General features: G+C 44.1%; 1 protein-coding gene across 1 annotated transcript in view; it reads right to left on the bottom strand.

The window, feature by feature from the left end:
• LOC126456372 (Down syndrome cell adhesion molecule-like protein Dscam2) overlaps positions 1-12,047 on the bottom strand; it is a 155,194-nt gene extending 143,147 nt beyond the window's left edge. Inside the window, exons 1-3 of the mRNA XM_050092126.1 lie at positions 11,707-12,047; positions 2,079-2,203; positions 1,551-1,979 (exon numbers count right to left, since the gene is read on the bottom strand). Coding sequence (XP_049948083.1) covers positions 1,551-1,979; positions 2,079-2,203; positions 11,707-12,047 — 895 coding nt within the window. The remainder of the gene's footprint in view (positions 1-1,550; positions 1,980-2,078; positions 2,204-11,706) is intronic.
• Positions 12,048-17,737: the final 5,690 nt, after the last annotated feature.

Raw genomic sequence — 17,737 nt, 5'->3', positions numbered from 1 at the left:
GTTGTGCTGCCATTATGAACAACATTTCAGGAGGTGTTTTCCAATGGATTAATGCTAGCCTATGTACTGCTATTGAACCAAACATGCTCTACAGAGTGTCCATATGTTGCATGGCCTGCTTGATCACCAGATCTGACTCCAATTGAGCACTTATGGGACATCATAAGATGACAACAGCAGCATCATCCAGAACCAGCATTAACGGTTTCTGTATTGCCCAATCAAGTGCAACAAGCGTGGAACTCCCTACAAACTGACATATGGCATCTGTACAATGAAATGCACACATGTAAGCATGTCAATGTTAATTACTTAATTATGTTACAAAGACAAATGTACTCCCAAAATTACTCTACATTGATTATTTTTTCATGCTCTGACTTTTTTTCTGCCAGTATATCAAATTGTCTATTTCACAAAATGTAAAATCATAGTATCATATGATTGCAGTATCAATAAGTCAGATAACTGGAGTCAATCAACTCACGCAAAAACCTCAATGTGTCAGTTTGTGAAAATATGAAATGGAATGATCCCATACACTCAGTTGCAGGTAAAGAAGGTAGTAGATTGGTTTTGTTGTAGGATGCTGGGGAAATACAAAATTAGACACATTACAGTGGGCACAATAGCATTGGAGTACTCATTCTTCTTGTGTTCTAAATGAGTGTAGAGCAGAAAGAAACCACAAGACATGGACCATTGAAAAGTATCATCTGTCATGCCATTCACAATTGTTTGCAGAATATGGATGTATATTTAAACACAGATGTGCTTTTTATGGTCCTATTTTTGCCACTGCATTTTCTGCTGCTATTTGCAGTTATTCACGGAATTTTGGTGGTCAATGATATGGATCTATCATCATCTGCCTTGCAACTATTATTTTGCTTTTTTGGTGACAGAATGAAGAATTTTGCAGTATTGCTAACACCTTGTTAAGTGTTGATTAATGCTTGTTGATTAAGTCCCGTGCAGTACATGGATATCTCTCTTCCTGGCACAAGTTGCTTTGGTCTCAGATGTTAGCCACACTTTCTCTCAGCTTCCACTATAATTGTCTCTCATATGTTGTAAAGGAAAACTGGATTAACATTGCTGAGAATATTTTAAGGAAAAAAATAAGTTTCTCATTTATTGTGTGCTGTTCGTAAACTTCTTATTTAACTTCTTATTTATCATCCTGTTCATTGTCTAGTACAGCAGTGCAAGCATACAGGTGTGTGTGTGTGTGTGTGTGAGTGTGTGTGTGTGTGTGTGTGTGTGCACTCACAAATTTTTCAGTCTTGTTGTTTTCTCTTTCAGTGACTCAACGCCTCTACTATTTGGTGAGTTGTCACCTTCACTCCTTCACTCCTGAAATTATTCGCTTTTTACCTATTACCCAGACTCTCCATTGCCAGGTTCTGCCATGTGTTTTAATTATTTTGGGGTATGTGCATCACTTAAATATATTTTTGTAGAAGCTATGAGATGGAATCATTAGCATATTAGTATTTTAATTATAGTACTTTATCTGTATATGATATCATTTTCTAAAATTGCCTCACCTGAAGAGTTCTTGATCTGGATGATGTAAGTTCTTATTGGACTGTTTCCATTGTATGAAGCTTTCCAAGTAATATTGACTGAGCGACTATAAAAATCTGTCAAATGAACTTTGGCTGGTGGATCTGGTATTTCTTGCACTATTAAGTAGAACTCTGAAAGATCACTTCCATATTTGTTAGTAGCATTGCACACAAAACAAGATGAATCACTTCGTAATGCATTTTTTAGTGTCATCTTTGAATGAATTTTGAAGTCCATGGTTTCTTCAGTGATGTCCACTTTAGAGTGAAAGTTTAGGACAGATGAATGATTGCCGAGCAGCCAGTTTATTTTAATTGGTTTATCTCCCTCTACAACACAGTCCAAAATGGCAGTTTCACCTTTTTTAACCGTTACATTCTGAAATGTTCTAGAGATTTTTGCTGGCACTGAAACAGAATATAGAGGATTGTCATCTTTAAATAGCACAGAAAAATTGAATTTATATAGTATTAATGTACATTATTAACCTAACTCAGGATACTAACCATGCACAACAATGTGAATTGTCTTACTCAAATTGTTTCCTACACCATTGATAGCTTCACAGATGTAGTAACCTTTGTTTTCTTGAATCACATTCTGTATCCACATGCTACCATTTTCAAAAACTCTGCAACAACAATAAAAAACTCCTGTAACTTGTGACTCAGCATTTATAGAACTACAAATAGTTCAGTGAAATTAAGAATCAGTTTATAAGGTAATGAGGTAAAAGTACCCTATTTACACGCAGTTTTGTTCTGTGTAAAAGATATATATTTATCAGTGAAATGTTTGTAATTGGTTATTACAAATACAAGATGTGTTGACAGTTGGTCTTACACTTACATGTGAACTGTGTATGTTCAAACTACAACTAATACATCAGTTTAAAATTAAAAATTAATGCTTCTTAGATCTGATATAGGAAAACTGTTCAATCATAGGGTAGTAAACAGACGATTAAAGGCAATAATTCAGTAGGGCTCACTGTGAAGGGAACCATGTAGGAGAGAGTCTTATAAATTGACCACCTTTCAAATTGTTCCAATAACTTACCTAGCAAGCTATCTACATGGTGATGTGGCCTGTTGGACTGAATTTGTATTAGGTTATATCCTGCTGTTTTACATGACCAGCTCGACAGACTTGAGATTTCTGTCACATAGTGCTTCAATTTTATATTGTGCTTTGATGAAGTAAAGATTTGTTAGTGAAGGTAAGCAATTGTACTCTTACAGGTATGTAAAGTCAATCTGTATAGTATATAAATATACTTATTCATATATACATCGACCTTTTTATAGGTTATATTTTGAAGAATATTACACATTTTATTATTTCATTTTATTTAACCACACAATAGAAGAGATTGTATTAGATTATGGCGAGTGTTATACTTATATCACAGAAAACACCATTTACTTTCACTATGTAATATTTTTACTGGCACAAGATAAATCAAAACACAAAGAAACAGTTTTCGACAAACACGGTAACAGTCATGACGAATGTCTCACACCAACTAATTAACAACCGAAGTAAGTAAAACGAAGTACAAAAAAATATTTTCTGGCAGTTCTGCCACAGAGCCCCCCCCCCCCCCCCCCCCACCGAGGAGCGTGGAGTGCATAGGAGGAGTGATGAGGAGTAAGTGATAAAGGGTAGGTAAACATTTAAGGCATGATGTGAGAGGTGGCCGTATGATGCGGCCAGCACGGGTGATAGCAATAGGGGTAGGAGGATTTGGGGAAGATGAAGGAGAAGGGGGGGTTACTCTTATAAATAAAACATTATTGGAGTCTACATAGGCTGAAATGTCATTTTGTGAAGTACCAGGAGCCACATTGAAGCACTGTAATAGCTTAATGTCTTTCTGGTCAGATGGCACAGAATTGTTTTGAATTTCAAATAAAAAAAGAAAAGTGTCCACAAGTTGTATTTTTATAGAGTCCACATCATAGTCACTCAAGTTCACTTGAAACACTAGTTCATTACTGCTGGCACTCGGAGGCGTAAAGTATAGAAGAGGGCGGCCTTGACTTGCAGAGAGTGTTTGATTAGCTTGTGGAGAAGGGAGAGGACAGGCCTCTGAAGTTTCATGCAAAACAAATTCATTATAGTATATGTCGGTGTCGTTAAGGATCCATGCTGGCTTCAAGCGCTCAATGGACACGACAGATGGTTTGTTCTTAAAGAGGATCATATAAGTATTTTCAGAGCGTGACGGGACCTGGTATGGGCCACTGTAGGTGGAGCAAGGGGTGGACGCATGGCGTCTTCTCTAAGCATCATATAGTTATAAGAACTGAGGTGTGGGTGAATGAAAACCGGAGGGGTAGCATGCGATCGAGGTTGTGGAAAATGTAACTTGTTGATATGCTGTCGAACCTGTCGTACCGACTCAGGAAGTTGATCCTCGGGAAGTAGAGGAGGATCATCAAGAAAATCCGCCGGAAGTACGAGGTTTTCTCCATATACCATCTCAGCAACTGACGCTTTAAGGTCTTCTTTGAAAACCGTCCTCAAACTTAAAAGGACCCAGGGGAGTGCCTCAGTCCAAGAGGAAGAATGGCACATGAGAGCGACCTTCAGGGTACGGTGCCATCGTTCTGTTAGGCCGTTAGATTGTGGGTGACAGGCTGTAGTTCTGAATTTGTTGATACCACACAGTTGACAGAGGTGATTAAACAGATTAGATTCAAACTGTCTCCCCTGGTCTGTAGTAAGTGAAGTAGGGCAACCAAAACGAGAAGGCCAATGGTGGACAAAAGCATTAGCTACAGTGTCGGCCGTAATGTCTGCGATGAGGATAGCCTCGGCCCAACACGTGGTACGATCTATCATGGTCAGTAAGTAATGGAAGTTGTTTGATATCGCTAACGGAATGACGATGTCCAAATGGACATGACGGAATCTACCTGAGGGCACAGTAAATTTGCCTAGTGGGGGCTTAGTATGTTTGTGTATTTTGGCTCTCTGGTAAGGTATGGATGCTCTCGCCCACCGATTACAATCTCTTTTTACATTAGGCCAAACGTATCTCTCTGTAATGAGGCATGTAGTTGCGCGAATGCTCGGGTGAGTGAGATTGTGGATTGTGTCGAAAACGTTTTTCCTAAAAGCTTTAGGGACTATAGGATGAGGATGACCTGTTTTAATGTCACAATACAAAGAGCAATCATCATTAGGGAAGGGAAGCAGAGCAATTTGTAAGGAAGTATCAGAGTCAGAGAGAAGGTGCTGTATCTCTGGGTCAGATAGCTGGAGCTCGTGTAAGCGGTGAGGATCAATAGCTGTCTTCAGGGAGGACAGGCATGACAGGTAGTCTGCTGCAACATTGTCATTACCCCTGATATATTGAAAGTCTGAAACGTATTGTAATACCAAATCCATATGGCGAAACCATCTGGGTAGTACATCTAATGCTGGTTTTCGGAGAGCCTCGACAAGGGGCTTGTGATCTGTGTAAACTGTCAAGTCGGGCTTCAATATCTGTACGAAAGTACTTTACGGCCTCATAAATGGCATAAAGTTCACGATCAAATGCGGACCACTTTCTTTGCGTTTCGGTGAGCTTTTTTGAAAAGAAACGCAGGGGTGTAGTACCTGTTGGTAGGGTCTGTTGCAAAACTGCACCAATGGCATTATCGCTAGCGTCTGTGGTTATTGTCAGGGAGGCGTCAGGGTGAGGGTGACACAGGGTAATAGCGTTCACCAAGGCGTACTTAAGTGAGTTGAAGGCTCGCTGCATGGTCTGATCCCATTCTGTGTGTCTGTCACCTGTGGTATTCTTTCCCTTTAAGGCCTCAGTGAGAGGGGCTTGAAGAGGTTCTTTATAGGTTTGAGGGAGGGGAAGGTCAAGTATTTGTTGTACTCTATCTGAGGTGGGACGAATGCCCTCATTGTTGACCAAATGTCCCAGGAAAATAACCTCCGGCTTCTCCAGTTGGGATTTGTCATGATTAATCTCAACTCCGTGTCGTGCCAATCTATCAAAAACCTGTTGGAGGTGTTGTTTGTGTTCCTCGGAAGTTGTGGAGAAAATAATAATGTCGTCTAGGTAGGCATAGCAAAAATTAAGGCCACGTAGAATGGTGTCAATGAATCTTTGCCAGGTCTGGGCGGCATTCTTCAATCCATAAGGCATAAATAAATATTCATATAGTCCAAATAGGGTGATGATAGCGGTTTTGGGGATATCTTCTGGGTGCATCGGAATCTGATGGTATGCCTTTTTGCAGTCTAACACAGAGAAAAAATTGGCACCGAACATGGATTGTGAAAAATCGTGGAGGTGTGGGACAGGGTAGTTATCAAGTATTGTTCTGGCATTCAAACGCCTATAATCTCCACAGAGTCGAAAGGAATTGACCTTTTTGGGAACAACATGTATTGGGGAAGACCACGCACTGTCCAAGGGGTGGACTATACCCAAGGGTAAAAGTTCGTTAATACATCTTTGGCAGCGGTAAGTGTTTTTGCATTGAGGCGTCGGGGGCGAGAACGGACAGGCAGTCCCTCAGTTGTGTTAAGCCTGTGACAGATGCCCGTAGTAATAGCCTTGATTTTGTGAATGGGTGTGGCCGAAATACGTGGAGGGACGCAGGGGGGAGCGACGTTATCGTCGGTGCGCGGTAAGTATGAAAGGGAACTAACCTGAAATACGTTATCATTGAACGGTAGTTCAGTGAAAGCTGCATTGTTGTCCACAGAGCTGCGCTGTGCGACAGCCAGTGGGGTTCCATTGACTGTGGTGTTTCTGCACGGAGGAATTGTTGTGCGCGCATGCACGGCGTCCCCTGTAACAGCTGTCGCCTCTGTGTTTTGATGAAAGGCGGACGGTGAAGCGCAGGGTGGGGGGTTGCTGGGCGGGTTGCTGCCTTTGCTGTCCGGGTCATGGTAGGCGCTGCTGTGGCTGCGTATAAACAGCGGTGCGGTATGCAGGTCCCATGTAGTTTCATGCATGTTATTATTTTAATCTTGATCTCCTCTCTAAATCTGTGCAATTCATCAGTTAGGACATCACAATGTTGAAGTAGCTTTGCATTGTCTTAGGACAGTTGGTCAATTTCAAGGCGTTGCGTAACTAAGTTCACTATGGCAGCTTTGACCTCCTCCAATAGAATAGAAACTGTCTCTTTGTCTTGTTGACAGGACGTATTCGAGTTGCATTCTGTCGGCGTGGATGGGGAAAATCTCGCCGAAAATTTTTGTTTAAAATCCACTGAGCAGAGGGCAGGTGTAATTAAGTCCAAAGAGAAGTTATGAGCAGTTAATAAGAAGTCCAATCCTAATACTGGCTCTACTACCGAAAATGTCCATCCATAATTATGTGTATCATCGAAGTAAATGTTATATCCTAGCCAGTAATGCCACCCGAGCCCGCTGCCAAAAAGGTTGGCAGCATCAAAGTCCGGACGCCGTCCGCATAAGCAGCGCCAGCGAGACAGGAAATCACCGCAAGTCTGCGCGCGCCACCGCTGGCTTCTGGGTTCTTAAGCGCTGGAGTCGCGAGCGCTAGGACAGTTCTGTATTCGCCGCTCAGTAGTATACTCGCCACCGAATTGTGTACTTGCTAGTCAGTTGTGTGTTCATCGCAGCAGAGTTGTTGTTTGTCGTCAGCCGACGCTGACCTAGCCGCTCCGACTCGAACTAGACAGATTTCTGTAGACACGGAGTTCACTACTGTCTTTCTGTATCTTCGTTAATAAAGATAAGTACCGACTTTTATTTAATCAGAGTGTTTGGGTTTTCATCTTTCTGTTCACTGTTTCAGCGGACCGGTCGGCCCGCTATTAAAAGTGTGGCGGTGACTTCGTAAGCCGTTTCTACAGCGAATTGTTGTCGCTACGAACGCCGCCACAAAACTGGCGACGAGGACTTCCGAACTCGTGTGCAGGGCTGGTTCAACTTGTTTCTGGTTATACTAATTATAGCGATAAAATTTTGGGGGCTGGTTTAATTTGTGTTCGCTATGTCTGCCGAATTACAACAGTTGATCTTGTTACAGAGTCAGCAAATACAAAGTCTGGTGGAAGCAATCGCCAAACAAGCGGCTAATCCTCCAACACAAAAGGAACAAGCACAGGCAGCACCACCTTTCCGTGCTTTTGATGCATCAAGAGAAGAATGGCGAGAATATTTCGCGCAGTTGCAGGCGCACATGACAGTCTACAAAATCACGGGTACTGAGCGGCAGCTATATTTAATTTCCACTGCAGGCGTGGAAGTCTATCGATTACTTTGTAAGTTGTTCCCGGAATCCAAGCCAGAAGCTTTAGACTATGACGTTGTTGTTAACAAGCTTGCTGAGTATTTCGAGTCGCGAGTTCATGTGGCAGCAACCAGATTCAAGTTCTTCAGATTAAAGAAACTGCCACATCAATCTCATAAGCAGTGGTTAACAGATTTACGGGGCCTCACCCGTCAGTGCCGATTTAATTGTGTGTGTGGAGCTTCCTACAGTGATGTCATGTTACGAGACGCTATTACTCAAAACATCGCAGATTCTCGTATTCGTGCTGCTATCTTAAAGTTGCCTGACCCGTCATTAGAGACTGTGATGAACATCATTGAAGCCCAAGATACTTTTGACTATGCTGAGTGTGAGTTAGATCAGCCATGTATTTCTCAAATTGCCTGTGCTCAGCAAGTTATGTCACGCCCGCGGCCCCACCGGCAGAGTCAGACTGTAAACGCTAGCCGGCCGCGTCATGTTAAACACATTCGTCAGCCGCGTGTGCAAAATGATAGAGTTAAGTCTTGCCCTAAGTGTGTTCTTGCTCATCCTCGTGAACGTTGCCCGTTAAGAACCGCGGTTTGCCACTTTTGTCAAAGGAAAGGACACATCCAGACTGTTTGTTTGCGTAAACGCAAGAACAATTCTAGTGCTGCCCAGCCCATGGATATTCATGTTCTTCAAAGCCAGCCCGCCCAGAAGGTCACGTTTAAAGACTCTTCCACGGTTCGTGTGGGTAATAAACTTGTTCGCAATAAGCCACCCACCCAGCCCTCTGCTATGCGACCCAAGCGTAATTCAAACGCTGTAAAACGTAATGTACAGACTGCAAGTGAAGCGGGAGTTGTTGTTCCACCCGCCCAACCCACGAGTTGTCGTAAGCAGCGAACACGCGCTAAACGCGCTGAATTTGTGTCTTCCGCCTCCACTGCACCGATCCAGAGACAGTGTAATAAACTATTTGTGAAGCTGCGCATCCAGGATAAGACCTTCAATTTTCAATTAGACACTGGTGCGTCTGTGATTCTCATAAATAGTGCTACGTGTGCGGCTATCGGCCGCCCTAAACTTTCAGCGGCAAAACATTCTTTGGCTACTTATAGTGGAGAACAAATTCCTGTGTTAGGTGTATGTAGCGTGCCAGCCACATTCCGTGACAATACAAAAACAGTTTCATTCACAGTGCTCCGCGCTACAGACAGTGTAAACATTTTCGGATTAGACTGTTTTGACTTGTTTGGCCTGTCTATCCAAGACAATGTGTTGCTAATTAATTCTGTTGTTGTTCCTCAAGACAGCATAACCGATTTGTGTAAACAATACAGTGACATATTTAAAGACGAACTAGGTTGTGCTGCGAACTTTGCCGCTCATATTACGTTAAAAGATAATGCTCAGCCTCGATTTTTTCGTGCTCGTCCAGTGCCTCACGCCCTCCGGGCACCTGCAGCAGATGAACTTCGTCGTTGGCAAAACAACGATGTTATTCAACCCGTTTCAGCGAGCCAGTGGGCTTCTCCCTTAGTTATTATAAAGAAACCGTCTGGCAAGTTACGTTTGTGTGCTGATTTTAAGTCGACAGTTAATCCTCAGACTGTTATTGATTCTTTTCCTTTGCCTAGACCGGACGAGCTGATGGATAAGTTAGGGGAAGCTCGTTTCTTTTCCAAAATTCATCTCCGTGAAGCATATTTGCAATTGCCCCTCGACGAGCAATCACAACAGTATTTTGTCATAAACACGTCGTTGGGGTTGTTCCGTTTTCTGCGTTTGCCTTTTGGTTGTGCGTCAGCTCCAGCTGTTTTTCAGCGTTTTTTGTCACAACTTCTGGCTAATGTGCCATCGTGTTGCAACTATTTAGACGATATTGTTGTGTCCAGTCGGACGCCTGCTGAACATTTCCGTAATTTGGAGTGTTTGTTTACAGTGTTGTCTCAGGCAGGCCTACGTTGCCACATCGATAAATGTTCATTTTTCCTTACGGAGATGGAGTATCTGGGACATGTTATTAATGCTCAAGGCATTCATCCCTCCCAGTCACATTTAGCAGCTATTCGTGATTTGCCCGCCCCTCGCAATCTGCATGAATTGCAAGCAGTTCTTGGCAAATTGACATTTTATATTAGGTTTATACCTAATGCATCACAGATTGCTGCACCGTTGCATCGTCTCCGCCGTAAGAATGTTCCGTTTGTGTGGTCAGCTGATTGCCAATCAGCCTTTCAGCAGCTTAAAGAGGCTTTATTGAATGATCGTTGTCTGGTCCATTACGACCCTAACAAGCCTCTGGTGTTAGCTTGTGATCCCTCTTCTTTCGGCCTCGGTGCTGTGTTGTCTCACCGAGTCGGTAACACCGAACGTCCTATTGCGTTCGCATCTAAGTTGCTAAACAAAGCTCAGTGTAATTATAGCCAATTGGACAAGGAAGCGTTGGCTATTGTGTTCGGTGTCACAAAATTTCATCACTACCTCTACGGTAGACCATTCTATTTAGTAACAGATCACAAGCCCCTGACATCACTGTTTCATCCGTCTACACCAGTTCCTCAGCGGATGGCTTAGAGACTACAACGTTGGGCTCTTTTGTTATCACAATACCAGTATGAGATACTGTATCGCCCTACAGCTCAGCATGCAAACGCTGACGCGCTTTCTAGATTGCCGATTGCTGCGGATGATGTCTTCGATTCCTCTGACGACTCTTGCCATCAGATTGACGCCGATGAGCATCAATCCCTCCGGGATTTTCCGATTGATTATCGTCAGGTGGCACGTGAGACAGCTACGGATCCTCATCTGAGTTTACTATTACGTTTTGTTCAACGTGGTTGGCCGTCCAAGGCAAAGGACATATCGGATCCTGTGGTTCGTCGCTATTATCCGCAACGTCATCTGTTGTCTGTTTCGCACGGAGTTTTGCTGTTACGCACCGAGAATGACCAGCTTCGTGTAGTGGTTCCCCAAGTGCTCCAATCCAAGGTCCTCGACTTGTTGCATCAAGGTCATTGGGGAGTGGTCCGCACCAAGCAGCTTGCCCGCCGTCATTGTACATGGATCGGCATTGATAAGCAGATTACGCAGATGTCTACAGATTGTTCGACGTGTGCCGAACACCAAGCTGCTCCGCCTCAACGCTATTTTGAGTGGGCACGCCCTGCCGGTCCCTGGCAGCGAGTACATATTGATTTCGCTGGTCCATATTGGCATTCTCGTTGGCTCATCGTGATAGATGCATTTAGTAATTTTCCGTTTGTTGTGCCCATGCAGTCTACAACGTCTGCACAAACTATAAGGGCGTTGACTTCAATTTTTTGTATTGAGGGTCTTCCAGAAGTTTTAGTGTCTGACAATGGTCCACAATTTACCTCTGCTGAATTTGAAAGTTTTTGTTCTGCCAATGACATTCGCCATGTTCTTACTCCGCCGTTCCACCCTCAATCGAATGGTGCAGCGGAACGTTTTGTACGCACATTCAAGGATCATATGGACCGCCTTTGTGCTACGCACTCTCGTCAGCAGGCCCTCATCACGTTCCTGTCGTCGTACCGGACCACGCCACGCGACGGCCCTTCGCCTGCGGAGCTTCTCCACGGCCGTCGTCATCGCACCCTACTACGGTTGTTGCACCCCCCAGATCGACCCGCCGCTTCTGAGCATCGCACGCGTTTTCAGCGCAACGACGCCGTTTTTTGCAGAGTTTATCACGGTCGCCGTCGTTGGGAACGTGGTACCGTGATAAGTGTCCAGGGTCGCGGTTTTTATACTGTTCAAGGTGCTATTGGGGTGCACAGGAGGCATCAGAACCAGTTGCGCCGCGCTGGCCGCCCGGATTCTGCCGCTCGTTCTTTGTCCACAGATTTGGTCCGCGGCGGGTTCCAGCCGCGCCTTCCGACTTCGCTGCCGCCCCCAGGGCAGCAGCAGCAGCCGTCGCCGCTACCACGCCGACAGCCCGTCCTGTTGATGCCTCCCGCGCATCTTCATCCGGGAGCGCCCCAGGTGGTCGCTCCGGCGCCTGCAGTCCCTCTTCAGTCGCCACCGCCTTTGGAGCTGATGGACGTCGACCCCTCAGCCGGGCCGCCTTCCCAAGCGGTGGCTGTGCCGCCTGTCCTGCAGCCGCTTTCCTTGGGCACCCCCAAGGAGTCTGACACCGCAGTGCCTTGTCCGGCGCCCACTCAGCAGCCGTCGACGCAGCGTCAGGAGACGCTGCCTCTCTTCGTGGGTCCCGACGCCTCATCGCGTCCAGTACCAGAAGCTGCGCCCGTGGTCACAGGCGTGCACCCTGACCTCGGTTTTCAGTCGGTGTTTCCCGAGGCCCCGCGCAGCCAATGCTGGGGTGCGGACCGGGGACTGCCACCGACAACAGTCTCCGCCCCGGTCTCGTCCGCTGCGCCTGTGGCCAGACTCATCCCCCCCCCGTCGACGCTCGCCACGTCATTATTCAACGACGGTGCGGCGATTTGGGGGGGGAGGAGTGTTATATCGTAGCCAGTAATGCCACCCGAGCCCGCTGCCAAAAAGGTTGGCAGCATCAAAGTCTGCGCGTGCCACCGCTGGCTTCTGGGTTCTTAAGCGCTGGAGTCGCGAGCGTTAGGACAGTTCTGTATTCGCTGCTCAGTAGTATACTCGCCACCGAATTGTGTACTTGCTAGTCAGTTGTGTGTTCATCGCAGCAGAGTTGTTGTTTGTCGTCAGCCGACGCTGGCCTAGCCGCTCCGACTCGAACTAGACAGATTTCTGTAGACACGGAGTTCACTACTGTCTTTCTGTATCTTCATTAATAAAGATAAGTACCGACTTTTATTTAATCAGAGTGTTTGGGTTTTCATCTTTCTGTTCACTGTTTCAGCGGACCGGTCGGCCCGCTATTAAAAGTGTGGCAGTGACTTCGTAAGCTGTTTCTACAGCGAATTGTTGTCGCTACGAACGCCGCCACAAAAATAAATGCAAAGTTGCGTTACACCATAAACCTTTAATGAGGAATTGTTGGCTGCTCTGATTTGGTGAGGCAAATGTGTGATTGTAGAAGTGACCATTGAACGTGGAATGACGCTCACATTGGCACCAGTGTCCACTAAAAACCATTTCTGAGAAGCTATATCCTGGATATACAAACGTGCGAGAGAATAATTCGGAAGTACTAGCCTGTGATCTGTTAGGCGACTTGACATCACAGTGCGGACCAGTGCGCCTACAGCGGCCCGCTGTGCATGTTTGGGCGCATTGCACAGGGTGAGTGGCAATTCCTGGCTGTATTACCGTAAACGGAGTGATACCATCAGAGAGGATAAACTTGCTGATCCCGTGTTGTTACCGGGTGAAGGACGTCACTTGAAGCTGTGGTATGGGATGGTGAAGGACGGTGTGGAATCTGGTGCTCAGCCAGTGTACTCTGACTGTTGTTTTGGAAAGATCGGCCTCTGCCACGTGGGGGAGGCGTAATATCGAGGGGGGCACACGCAGATAACTTTCTTCTGTTGATTATCTTATATGCGGCGGCAGCCAGCAATAATTTCGTTTGTAGAGGTTCCTGATCATGTGATAGGAGCTGCAGTTGGATAGGTTGCGGCAGCTTTGCAACCCAGAAAGAAAGTAAAGCTTCATCTGGCATAGTTTTGCTATCAAAGACTGCTCGAAAAGTCTGTGAGGTTCATAGTGTTGGGGCACTGTTGCACACTACATGTCACAGGAGGTTGTACATACGACACACTGTGAGTCACAAATTTGGCACAGCACTCATGATTGGTTTGTTATAGACGAGCATAGAGAAAGATTTCATAGCAGGTGACATCACTGACGATGTTGAAAGAGTCCACAACAGCATTGTTGATGACGGAGAAAACTCCACGGCGTTGTACTAATCTTCCAATTTTATCCCAGTTATTGGTGGCGTTGTGCGTAGGAAACCGTGGAAAGGCAATGTAGAGGAACCATTAGTATCATGTTGTAGTCCGAAAAGAGCGGAAGGTGAGCGATGTGGAGATGTCGAAGTAAAAGGCCACATTGTCGAATCGGACGTATGTTGCGCGTCGGGGTCACCAGTATGGTGAGTGTTATACTTATAACACAGTAAACACCATTTACTTTCACTATGTAATATTTTTATTGGCACAAGATAAATCAAAACACAAAGAAATAGTTTTCGACAATCACAGTAACAGTCATGACGAATGTCTCACACCAACTAGTCAACAATCAAAGTAAGTAAAACAAAGTACAACAAAGCAAAGATATTAATATTTTCTGGCAGTTCTGCCACAAGATGTATAATTACAATTTTCAAATATTGTCTTACTACATTTCATGTGCCACATCATTTTATGGAAACGTAATAATGAGACATGTGAGTTGTCAGTCATGTAATTAAAAAAAAGAAAGTACGGAGAACGAGAGTTATCATCTTTCTGCCAGAATAAAAATGTGGAGCTTTAAACAAATGGGGAAAAGGTGTTGAGGTTCTGGAGGAATGTGGATAGGATGTCTTCACCCTTGACCCAGATCACGAAGATGTCATCAATGAAGCAGAACCAGGTGAGGGGTTTAGGATTCTGGGTGCTTAGGAAGGATTCCTCTAGCTGGCCCTTGAATAGGTTGGCATAGGACGGTGTCATGTGGGTGCCCATAGCCATACCCCAGATTTATTTGTAGGTAATGCCTTCAATGGAGGAGTAATTGTGGGTGAGGATTTAATTGGTCATGGTGATTAGGAAGGAGGTTGTTGGTTTGGAATCTGTTGGGCATTGGGAAAGATAATGTTCAATAGCAGTAAGGTCATGGGCATTAAAGATGTTAGTGTGAAGGGAGGTGGCATTTGTAGTGATGAGCAGGGTATCATGTGGTAAAGGGACAGGAAATATGGAGAGTTGGTGGAGGAAATGGTTGGTATCTTTTATATAGGAGGGTAGGTTCTAGGTAATAGGTTGAAGGTGTTGGTCTATGAGAGCAGAGATTTTCTCAGTGGGAGTGCAGTAACCAGCCACAATGAGGCATCCTAGGTCTTTAGGAAGCATGTAGAAGATAGGAGTGAGGGGAGTGGTAGGGGTGAGGAGAGAGGGAGAGAGATAGACTCCAGGGAGAGGTTCTGGGATGGGACCCACTATTCTTCCCATACCTCCTACAGTGTAATTCCACTGTCCAACAAACCTACAAAATATCCTTATCCACCCCTACCCATCCTTGCTCCCAACTTCTCGCCTCATGTGTTATATCCCTGTAATAGACCTAGATGCAAGACCTGTCCCATACATCCTCCCACCACTACTCCAGTCGGGTCACAAACATCATCTGTACCGTCAAAGGCAGAAGCTGTCTGTGAAAACAGTCATATGATGTGCAAGCTAAGCTGCAACCACTGTGATGCATTCTATGTGGACATGACAACCAAGAAGCTGTCTGCCTGCATCAATGGCCACCGATAAATTGTGGCCAAACAATAGCTAGACCTCCCAGTTGCTGAGCATGCAGTGCAGTCAACATTCTTCACTTCAATGACTGCTTCACAGCCTGTTTCACCTGAATCCTTCCTACCAACTCCAGCTTTTCTGAATTGTGCAGGTGGGATCTCTCTTTGCAACGTGTCCTATTTTCCTGTAACCATTCTGTCATCAACCTTCGGTAGTCACTGCCTTTCATCCTTTTTCCTGTACCCACTCCAGATCCACACATCCTTCTATTCCATCAACACACCCACAGTTGTTCTATTTCTCTCCTTTTCCTCTCCCTTTCCCCTCCCCATCCCCGGCCCTATGTCTAAAATCCCGACTGCACCTAGTTGCCCTACCAATTCCACAGATTTTCACCATATGCTCTCACAAGCAGCACTTCACAGTCCCTCACCCCTAACCTGCTGTCCTTCCTTACCCCCACCACCCAGATTGCTTCTACCATCATGCACAGTTGCTAACATACTGCTTCTTCAGCCAGAGACTATGATCACGTGTGTGTGAGTTGTATTTGCACAAATGTGTGTGTGTGTGTGTGTGTGTGTGTGTGTGTGTGTGTGTGTGTGTGTGTGTGTGTGTGCATATTGTCCACTCCTGAAGAATGCTTTGTGGCTGTAAGTTTACTTGTTTAGCAGACTTTTTGTTGTGCCTGCCTATGACTTCATATCTCCACTGTTTGAAGAGTAGCAATCTCACTTTTCATAATATTGTTATTTGAGAATATTCCTTTTCTTAATAACCAGGCATGTATTTGTGAATGGAAGACCACACTAGCTGCAGGAACAACAAGAGCATGCCAGGCAACATGGAGGATGAGCTGAAAATGCGAAATTTAACATTTTACTGTCTGTGAATAATATACAACATTATTGTGGAAAAAGATAGGCTAACTTCAATTTGTGCACATTATCTTGTTCATTGTCTTTAGCTGACAGTAGTATTTAGCCATCATTTAAACAGAAAATCTTAATAAGAATGTAATTCCAGGACACGGGGAACATCATCGGATCCATATCATCTGCAGTGTCTTTGCTATATTTTAATAATATGGCTCCATGTTTTGTGTGTTGAATAATTGTGTATGATTTGTTTTTCATTGCCAAGCAACTACTTAACTGAAACTTTTTTTTCTGGACATTTGTCCAGAAAATCACAAATTTGTAAGTCACTATGTAAATTATCCCATTTTGTAAGGCAATAAGGCAGGTTAGAGTGACAGTTATATGGCTCAAATCTTGGCACTGGAAGAAATTTTCATGATGAATGTTTGAATGGCATTGATGGAACAAATGGCTGTATAAAATTCCTCACCATCTATACACTATGCTATGCACCAATGTCTTTCATTAAATCCTAAACATCTCTGTAGACAGTAATGTACTTTTATTTGTTTTCAGTTAAGTAAAGCTCAAAACAAACGTTTACCCAGGGTGTGTTCACTAAAAAATAATATGAAACTAGGTAGATCTGATCACAAAGGAGATCTTGAAAGAGATGTACAAAATGTGATTGTTGAAGTTTTGACAGCAAGAGTATTCCATGAGATTTTGAGATTGCAGATGGATGATGTTGACATTTTACCATGATATTTCAGCTGACAGCCATTTGACCCTTTCAGTTGGGTGTTTTATACTGAAGATTGCTGGTGTACATCTGTAAGTTTATATCAATAATTGGCGTGGATGTGCATGTGCATAGGTTACTGCTATGTGAGTGCCCTTTGTCAAGCTGAGCTTCTTCTGTTGAATACAGCTCTATCTCATGTGTGCAGATGCATTTACAATAGTAACCCACCTTCTGTTGAATTGCATGCCCACAGAGTTAAAATTCATTGGCAAAAATTTTAAAATTAATTATTGCTAGAAAGGTCATCATTCTGAAGAAATTAGCCCCAAGACTTAGCAAGTTGAAAGCCACCCATAGTAATTAATAAAATCTTTATTTGCACATATTTGACAGGTTCCTTAATAACTGAATCCTAGAATATTTCATTGTGACCAATATTTCTGTGGCAGAATAATCCATAGACTGTCTTATGGAGATACAGTTCACATTCGCAGCTATGGCAGACTTACTGGGCTGTGAAAGGTGAGGGTTGCAATCATATTCCACACACCTTTTGTGTACTCTGCATGTGATCTGACCAATATAGGCCTTTCTATACTGACAGTATTCTGTAGATTCAGCTGTGTGCTAAACTAAACCATCTTTCACAAAGCCAAGAAGAGCACAAGTCTTCGTAGGTGGCTGGATGATTTATGTAATGTAAAGGGTCCGTAAGATTCTGCCTAATATCAAAGAATGATAGTAATGTCCTGGACATGAACGGTTTTTACTCCTCTTCATCTTGTAGTGGTCATGTTTCTTCCATGTTAAAACTGTGCTATCTGATTTACAGAATATCAATTAACATTGAACACAGGTTATAGGTGTCCCACTTACATTACAAATTATTTTATCAGACAGAACATGTGCTTGCAACAAT

This window comes from Schistocerca serialis, chromosome 2 (genome assembly GCF_023864345.2).
Source record: "Schistocerca serialis cubense isolate TAMUIC-IGC-003099 chromosome 2, iqSchSeri2.2, whole genome shotgun sequence".
NCBI lineage: Eukaryota > Metazoa > Arthropoda > Insecta > Orthoptera > Acrididae > Schistocerca > Schistocerca serialis.
The sequence above is the reverse complement of the archived record's forward strand: the minus strand, read 5'-3'. Positions and strand labels throughout refer to the sequence as shown.